The 10,131-nt window shown below is 37.1% G+C and overlaps 1 protein-coding gene across 1 annotated transcript in view; it reads right to left on the minus strand.

Annotated features, from left to right (window-relative positions):
- Nucleotides 1-8,826, minus strand: part of SLC22A15 (solute carrier family 22, member 15) — a 70,947-nt gene extending 62,121 nt beyond the window's left edge. Inside the window, exon 1 of the mRNA XM_011933201.1 lies at nt 8,575-8,826. Coding sequence (XP_011788591.1) covers nt 8,575-8,826 — 252 coding nt within the window. The remainder of the gene's footprint in view (nt 1-8,574) is intronic.
- Nucleotides 8,827-10,131: the final 1,305 nt, after the last annotated feature.

The following is a 10,131-nucleotide window of genomic DNA, read 5'->3' on the forward strand; positions in this document are numbered from 1 at the left end:
TATAAACTTGCATACTTTGAGTAGGGAGACTAAGAGATGAACCAATCAAAAACAATAACTACAACAACTTTGTAAGAGATAGACAGTATAAGAAGTTATAAATAGAATCAACAAAAAGTTAAAAAGCAAGGGGATGAAGCTGAAGTGTTGACTTTTTATTCGTTTTCTCTTTGTTTGCTTGTTTTTGCAGAGTTAAGTTGTCATCCATTTAGAATAATGGGTTATAAGATGTCATTTGTAAGCTTCATGGTAACCTAAAATAAAAAAGCCTACAACAGATACACGAAAAATTTCAGCAAGAAATTAAAATATACCACCAGAGAAAATCACTTTCACAAAAAAGAAAAAGGGAAGGAAGAGAAAACCACAATACAACCAGAAAACAAATAACAAAAGGGCAGTAGTAAGTCCTTAATTATCAACAATAACATTGAATGTAAATGGACTAAACTCCAATCAAAAGATACAGAATGGCTGAATGGATTAAAAAACCAAGACCCAATGATCTGTTGCCTATAAGAAAAACACTTCACCTATAAAGATACACATAGACTGAAAATAAAGGGATGGAAAAAGATATTCCATGCCAATGAAAACCAAAAAAGGGCAGGAGTAGCTATATGTATGTCAGACAAAATAGGTTTCAAGATAAAAATTATAAAAAGAAACGAAGATAATTATATAATAACAAAGGGGTCAATTCAGCAAGTGGATATATGAATTAATAATATAGGCCAGATGCGATGGTACATGCCTGTAATCTTAGCACTTTGGGGAGTGGAGGCGGGCAGACTGCCTGAGCTCTAGAGTTCAAGACTAGCCTGAGAAACCACCATTGAAACACCATTTCTACTAAAATACAAAAAATGAGCTGGGCATGGTAGCACACACCTGTAGTCCCAGCTACTCGGAAGGCTGAGGCGTGAGAATGAATTGAAACAAGGAGATGGAGGATGCAGTAAGACGAGATCATGCCACTGTACTCCAGCCTGGGTGACAGAGCACGACTCTGTCTCCAGGAGAAAAAAAAAAAAAAGAACTAAAAATATAATGCACCCAACACTGGACCACCCAAATATATGAAGCAAATATTATTAGGGCTAAAAAGAGAGATAAACCCCAATACAATAGTTGCTAGAGGCTTCAGCACGTCACTTTCAGCACTGGACAGGTCATCCAGAGAGAAAAATCAACAAACATTAGACTTAATCTGCACTATAGATCAAATGGACCTGCATTATAGACCAAATAAATATTCACAAAATATTTCATCCAATAGCTGCAGAATACACATTCTTCCATTCTTCTCCTCAGCAAATGGATCATGTTCAAAGATAGGCCATATGTTAGCCACAAAACAAGTCTTAAAAATTTCAAAAATAGTCGGGTACGGTGGCTCACGCCTGTAATCCCAACACTTTGGGAGGCCGAGGCGGGTGGATCACGAGGTCAGGAGATCAAGACCATCCTGGCTAACACAGTGAAACTCCGTCTCTACTAAAAAATAGAAAAAATTAGCCAGGCATGGTGGCATGCACCTGTAGTCCCAGCTTCTCAGGAGGCTGAGACAGGAGAATCACTTGGACCTGGGAAGCAGAGGTTGCAGTGAGCCGAGATTGCACCACTGCACTCCAGCCTGGGCGATGGAGTGAGACTCCGTCTCAAAAACAAAAAGGAAAAAAAAATTTTCAAAAATATTAAAATCATTTCAAATATCTTCTCCAACCACAATGGAACAAAACTAGAAATCAATAACAGGTGGGACTTTGAAAATGATACAAACATAAGGAAATGAAACAATATGCTTCTGAATTGACCAGTGGGTCAAAGAAGAAATTAAGAAGAAAATTTAAAAATTCCTTGAAACAAATGAAAATGGACATACAATATATCAAAACCCATGGAATACAGCAGTACTAAGAGGAAAGTTTATTGCAATAAGCATCTACATCAAAACAGTAGAAAAACTTCAAATAAATAACCTAATGATGCAGATTAAAGAATTAGAAAGCAAGAGCAAACCAAACCCAAAATTAGTAGAAGAAAAGAAATAATAAAGATCAGAGAAGAAATAAATGAACTTGAAATTTTTAAAAAAGTACAGAAGATCAACAAAAGGAAAAGTTGTTTCTTTGAAAAGATAAAATTAATAAACCTTTAGCTAAACTAAGAAAAAAAGAGAGAAGATCCAAATAAATAAAATCAGAGATGAAAAAGGGGACATTACAACTGATACGACAGAAATTCAAAGGATCATTACAGGCTACTATGACCAACTATATGCCAATAAGTTGGAAAATCTAGAAGAAATGGATAAATTCCTAGACACATACAACCTTTCAAGATTGAGCCAGGAAGAACTCCAAAACCTAAATAGATCAATAATAAGTAACAAGATCAAAGTCATAATAAAAAGCCTCCCAGAAAAGAAACACCAGAGACCCATTGGCTTTACTGTTGAATTCTACCAAATATTTAAAGAATAACTAATACCAATCCTACTCAAACTACTCCAAAAAATAGAGGAGGAGAGCTGATTCTACTTCCAAAATGATTCTTCGAGGCTAGTATTACCCTGATACCAAAACCAGACAAAGACACATCAAAAAAAAGAAAACCTACAGGCCAATATCTCTGATGAATTTTGATGCAAAAATTCTCAACAAAATACTAGAAAACCAAATTCAACAACATATTAAAACATCCATCATGACCAAGTGGGATTCATCCCAGGAATGCAAGGATGGTTCAACATATGCAAATCAATGTGATACATCATATCAACAGAATGAAGAACAAAAACCATACAATCATTTCAACTGATGCGGAAAAAGCATTTGATAAAATTCAACATCCTTCATAAAAATCTGCAAAAAACTGGGTATAGAAGGAACATGCCTCAAAATAATAAAAGCCATATATGACAGACCCACAGCTAGTATCATACTGGACAAAGAAAAACTGAAAGTCTTCCCTCTAAGATCTAGAACAAGACAAGGATGTGCATTTTCACCCCCATTATTCAACTTAGTACTGTTAGTCCTAGCTAGAGCAATCAGACAAGAGAAAGAAATAAAGGGCATCCAAATTGGAAAGGAAGAACTCAAATTACCCTTGTTTGCAGATGATATGATCTGAAAAAAAACTAAAGACTCCACCAAAGAATTATTAGAATAGAAACAAATTCAGTAAACTTGCAGGATACAAAATGAACATATAAAATCAGGGGCATTTCTATATGCTAACAGTGAACATTTCTATATGCTAACTAGGTAAAGGGTACACAAAATTTCTCTATATGCTAATTTCTGAAAAAGAAATCAAGAAAGTAATCCCATTTACAAAAGCTACAAATAAAATAAAATACTTAAAAATAAACCTCTCCAAAGAAGTGAAAGATCTCTACAGTGAAAACTACAAAATATTGATGCAAGAAATTGAAGAGGACACAAAAAAATGGAAAGATATTTCATGTTAATGGACTGGAAGAATCAATATTGTTAAAATGTCCATACTACCCAAAACTATCTACAGATTCAATGCTATTTCTATCAAAATACCAATGACATCTCCACAGAAACAGAAAAAAATCATTCTAAAATTTATATGGAATCACCAAAGACCCAGAATAGCCAAAAGTCATCCTGAGCAGCAACAACAACAACAAAAAACCTGGAGCAATCACATTATTTGAATTCAAATTATGCTACAGAGCTATAGTAACCAAAACAGCATGGTATTGGCATAAAAAATATTGCAATTATGGGAAGCTTCCTTTATTTGATAAAGAGCATCTATAAAACCCTATAGCTAACACTGCACTTAATGGTGAAAGATTGAGTGCATCCCTCCTAAGACCAGAATCAAGGCAAGGATGTCCACTCCTACCATTTTATTCAACACAATGCTAGACATTCTAGCCAGAGCAATAAAGAAACAAAAGGCATACAGATTGGAAATGGAAAAAAAATAAAACTGTCCTTACTTTTTATATGACTGTCAAGAAAATCCCAAAGAATCTTCAAAAAGCACCTAGAATTAATAAGCAACAACTTAGATGAAATGGACTAACTCCTTGAAAAGTACAAAGTACACAACTCATACAATACAAAATGTATCATTTGAATCACCCTATAACTATTAAAGAAATTAAATTCATAATTTAAAAATTTCCCAAAAAGAAATAACACAAGATTAAGATCAAAGGATACAAGATTAACATACAAAAATTAATTGTATAATATTTATCTATACTAGCAATAAACATGTAGAAACAGAAATTTAAAATACAATACCATTTACAATCCGTCAAAAAAAAGAAAAAGAAATATTTAGATGTGAATCTAATAAAACATGCTCAGGGTTTGCATACTAAAGATATGAAACATTGATGAAAGAAATCAAAGACACTCAAAATAACACATAGTGTTGATGTATTAGAAGACTCAGCATAGTAAAAACATTGATTCTCCCCAAATTTATATGCAGGTTTAACACAACTTCTATCAAAATGTCAAAAATATTTGTTGGTAGATATAGACAAAATTATTCTAAAATTTATATGGAAAGGCAAAGGAACTGAAATAACGAAAATACTTTTTGAACAAGATAAAGCGGCAGTCTATCCCATTCCAAATCTCCTTACATAACCACAGTAATAAAACTAAGCCTAGATGAATCTGCAGATAATTATGCTGAATAAAAAAAGCCAATCTCAAAAGGCTTCTACAACATGATTTCATTTTTACAACATCCTTAAAACAAAAAACTCATAGTATAAGAGGGCAGATTAGTGGTTACTAGTGATTAAGAAAAGGGTAAGGGATGGGAGGAAAGTGGGTGTGACTCTAAAAGGCCATGAAGGATCCTTGTGGTGATGGAAATGTTTTGTGTCTTAGCAGTGTCAGTGTCAATATTTCAGTTATGATATTATACTATGGTTTTCCCCATTGGGTGAAACTAGGTAAAGGGTACACAAAATTTCTCTGTATTATTTCTTGCAACTGCATGTAAACCAACAATTATTTCAAAATGAAAATTTTAATTAAAAATAAAAGGACACAAGAGGCAGCTTGAAGAGGTTCCCACTGGTAAATTAGGAAAAATTTTAGTTCCAAAATAATTGAGAGCTGTAATAAACTACAAATCATTGAAAAGAATAGGAATCCAAGAGTATATACATATGGTTGATAAATATATAGGCAAATAGGCACAGAGACAGACAGACAAAGGAGAAGAAAGGGCTCTTGCTTACAGTAGAAAGTACGCAAGCTAGTAAATGTGATGAAAGTGCTGGAGTTAAGAAATAACCATTTTGGGCCAGGTACAGTAGCTCACACCTATAATCCCAGCACTTTGGGAGGCTACGGAGGGGAGATCACCTGAGGTCAGGAGTTCGAGACCAGCCTGGCCAACATGGTGAAACCTTGTCTCTATCAAAAGACAAAAATTAGCAGGGCATGGTGGCAGGTGCCTGTAATCCCAGCTACTTGGGAGGGTGAGGCAGGAGAATTGCTTGAACATAGGAGACAGAGGTTGCAGCAATAAGAAACAGCAAATTTATATAACCTGAAAGTGATTCCCCATAGTTCTCTATTCCTGGAAATGAAGAAAAGATAGTAACTGGCAGGGACGGGGAGAATATCAGACAATACCTGGAATGGCTAATCAAAATTAACATCACCACTAAGGGCAGATGGATATATTGTCTTTTGATGTGATACCCTGAGAGGGATACATTATTTATGTACTATTCTGACTTGGGATGCAAAACCAACCCAAATGAGGAATCATCAGACAGATCCAAAATGAAGAATATTCTTATTTTGAAAAAGAAAAGAGGTATAGATGCTTTAATAATATGAGTGTTATAAAAGAAAAAAAAAGGCTGAAGGTCAAAAGATACTAAAGAACTGTAAAACTAAATGTCATATGTGATTCTGAATTGGATTCAATACATAGAGGAAAATACAATGCTATCAAGAATGTCATTGGGTTAACTGACAAATTAGGTATGGATGGCATACAACTAGGTATAGTTTAAATAAAACTATAGTATCAATGTTGAATTTCTTGACATTGATAACTGTAGTGTGGTTATGAAGAGAACATCTTATTTTTAGGAAATACACGCTGAAGTATCTGGGCATAAAAGAACACTATGCAACTTTCAAATGGCTTAGGAAAAAACAGACAATAATAATGCTAATGAGGCAAACTAGTAACAATAGATGAAACTAAAAGAGATAAGGGGATTCTTTGCACTATTCTCACAATTTCCTTCATTTGAAATTATTTCCAAATAAAAAATGTTTTAAAAATTACTTGGCTATAATTACTCACCAAAAAGAACCTAAGAAATGTACATGCCAATTTGGATTGGATACACTCCTAAAAAGCACAATAATTAAGAGCACAGGCTTCTGAGTGAAGACAAATTTAGCTTCAAATCTCAGCTCTGCCATTATTAGCTAACACTGACCTCAAGGGATCTCCATTTTTTTAATCTGTAAAATGGGGGAAATGATTCCTATCTCATAGAATTACTTTGATAATTAAATTTTACATATATCACAATCTCGGGCATATTATAATCATTAAACAAAACTGCTTGTTATTTTAACAGGTTAGGAGTGGTGGCAATGGTGGCAATGGTGGTAGTGGTGGTGGTGGTGGTGGTGCTGGTGATTGCTATAGGCCATGGAGATACAAAGATGACCAAAACATGGTTTCTGACCTCAGAGAACTCTCAGAGCTGAACCACAAACAACAGTCTGTAACATAAGTGAAAATAAATTGGTACTGGAACAGAAACAAAAGCGTATTTACTCCTGGGGAGTTGGCTGGGAAGACTCACAGAGAAGGTGACACTGAAAGTGAGCCTTAGAGGGTAGGTAAGGATTTCACCAGGTGGAAGTCAGGGCAAGTGGTGAGGGCTTTTCTGACAGTAACAGGTTATGCTGAGAGCTCGGGGCACGTGTGGGAAATAGTAAATATTTCCACAGGGGTGAGAGCGGGGGAAAGTGCAGAGTGGGGCTGGAAAAGTACACCTAGACCAAGCTATGAAGTGTGAGGGGTCCTGAATGTAACTCACAGGGTCTCTAATGTGTTCTGTGTGCTGTGGGAGCATCACTGGACGTTTCTAAGTGAAGGGTAACGTCAGGAATTACAGTCAGAAATGCTGCTTTGGTGGTCACTCAAAAAGTTAGTCTAGTAATTTTTAAGAGTGGGGCACTCCACTGGGGACTCCTAAAAAAAGGCCAAGAAAACATCATCCTTGGCATGTCTCCCCTTTTTTTAGTATGCCTCATCCAAAGCAGGATTATCAAAATAGTCAACAACAGGTAAGGCTGGCTAGGCCATGGTGCAGACATATAGACAGATGGACACACACACACATACTCTCACACACTCACACACACAGGAGAGTGGCTTCCAGGAAGGAGTGGTCAAGGGATTTTGGGAGAGCTAACTAGCATGGCAACCAGAACTGAGAGCTGGCAAGAGTCCCAGAGGCCCCCTGTTGTACCAGGCATTTACCCCATTAACTGAATCATAGAGTCCAAGGATGGGGCCAGGATGCCAACAGACACACGGGTAGCTTAAGGGGAGCAGGCAAAGGAGAGGGGAGTATTTCTATGCTTTAAAAACCAACACCAGTGCCTTCCAGCTGACCATGAGATCTGCCCCCACCCAGGGTTTCTCTTCACCAGACCATCTACCCTCAGATTCTTTAACTCTGGCTGGCTCAGAAGGACCAGAAACTTCTCTCTGGCCAGCAAAGCCCCCTTGAAACTAAGGCTTCCTGACCACACTAGGTGGTACTATCTGTGTTTTACATTGTACAGTCAAGGTGCCCCATACGGTCTACACACAGGACTAGACTTAAAAATGAGCTATGGGCTAGGCACGGTGGTTCATGCCTGTAATCCCAGCACTGTGGGAGACCAAGGTGGGTGGATCACCTGAGGTCAAGAGTTCAAGAGCAGCCTGGTCAACACAGTGAAACCCCATCTCTACTAAAACTCAAAAAAAAATAATTAGCCAGGCATGGTGGTGGGCGCCTGTAATCCCAGCTACTTGGGAGCTGAGGCAGAAGAATTGCTTGAACCCGGAAGGCAGAGGTTGCAATAAACCGAGATTGTGCCACTGCACTCCAGCCTGGGCCACAAAGCAAGACTCTGTCTCAAAAAAAAAAAAAAAAAAATGAACTATGGATGCTATATATGAATTGTTACATTTCTCTGTGTTAATTTTTGCACATTCAATAAAGAGAGATTAAAGATTTAATTCGCTTTTTAAAAGGACATCATAATCAATACATGGTTCTTTTGACGCTTGTATCTTTTCATCTAACCAGTTTGGAAAGATTCACATTTCTCCCATGTGTAGTAAGAGGAAAGGAATGTGTTCTCATAGAATATTCTCCTTTGATACATTAAAACCTTTAACTTTTAAATTTACTGGAAAGTTATTTGAAAATATGGCTGATATTTAAATCAGCAAGACAAAAAGAGTAGCTCCATCTGGACAAAAAGAGACATTTAGTTAGTGATCGGAACAGCCTGTTGTTACCTCTGAGGCAATGGAGGTGAAGCTGCTGCTGAAATGCACATGCTTATGGATCTCACTGCCGTTGGCTGTCAGGAGCCAGTCCCCAAAGGCCTGGTCTTCACCAGCTGACTGGTTACCGTGGCTCTGATTTGGCAGGAGCTCTGCCAGGTCCCAGTGGTATGATGGCGTGGCCCCAACCAGTGCAATGAGGATGGCCTCCGTGGCCACGTAGAGCTGAAAGAGCAAACACACAGAACCAAACACTGCAGACATTTGCCATCAATGTTGAAGACACTTAGCAGGCTTGCAAACCTTGAAAGATCAGTTTCTTGCTTTTGTATTTTTATGAGCTACAGATATAAGCCACATCAGAAACAAAGGAGAAAAACATGAAAAAGAACCTTTGTGATCTACCACAAACAGAATCATTGGCAATCCCACTTGTAAAAGGCTTTATACTTTTTCAGAGGGTTTTCTTTCTTTGAGATATTTCTGATGCTAAAGACACTGCTTATATGCTTATATGGTTCAAAAGCAGAAGGGCAGGGAAAACATTATTTGCTCTGATTTAAAAGAGTAACATTCCAGCTATTATCTCTTCAACACCATATCTTCAGATCAGATAAGCATTCACTAGGGGGCTAGGAGTATCTTGGCCTTGAATTCATGATCTAAACAAGAGACTTTCTGTAGTATAATTGTCTCAGAAAACAATATATATTATACTGTTTTACTAAAGCAGGTAAGCATAGTATGTACTAGAGTAGGCACAATTTTAAAATATGATATATGACTCATAATAAGATTTTAAGAAATTCAAAGTCCCAGCTATAGATATTCATTTTGTAATGTTGAGTTGTACTTAGTCTTGGTTTGATCTAACCATAGTTGTCCCCCTGCAAAGAAAATACACTTCACGCATTCATTCAAGAAATATACTTCACACATTCATTCAAGAAACATTTATTAAACACATATGCCATTGTCACTAATTGTTCTGGGCTTTACAGCTACTTGCAATTGGGTTTATGTCAAGCCCTACTGCAACCTTTTTGTGCTATGGATTTTCAGTATTAACTCTCATTGTTGGATGATTATTTCAAGTTTAACATTTATTAAGAAAACACATAATTAGTCTGCTCCAGAGTAAGACAATCTAAAGAAACTATCCCTATTAACTTAGAACTTGATGTCTTAAAATACCTTTAATCATCACTGCTGCAGTCCCAGCATTTTGGGAGGCCGAGGCAGGTGGATCACTTGAGGTCAGGAGTTAGAGACCAGCCTGGCCAACATGGTGAAACCCCATCTCTACTAAAAATACATAAATTTTCCAGGTGTGGTGGCGGGCACCTGTAATTCCAGCTACTCAGGAGGCTCAGGCAGGAGAATCACTTGAACCCAGGAGGTGGAAGTTGCAGTGAGTTGAGATCACACCACTGCACTCCAGTCTGGGTGACAGAGTGAGACAAAAAACAAAAAACAACAAAACAGATGTGATGTTTCCATTCTGGGTAAGGCTGAGAGGATCTAAGGCATTCTCAATCTACTTTGAGTCCATCAACGATGGGACTCTCT

The sequence above is a fragment of the Colobus angolensis genome, unplaced genomic scaffold (genome assembly GCF_000951035.1).
Source record: "Colobus angolensis palliatus isolate OR3802 unplaced genomic scaffold, Cang.pa_1.0 Scaffold124, whole genome shotgun sequence".
Lineage (NCBI taxonomy): Eukaryota > Metazoa > Chordata > Mammalia > Primates > Cercopithecidae > Colobus > Colobus angolensis.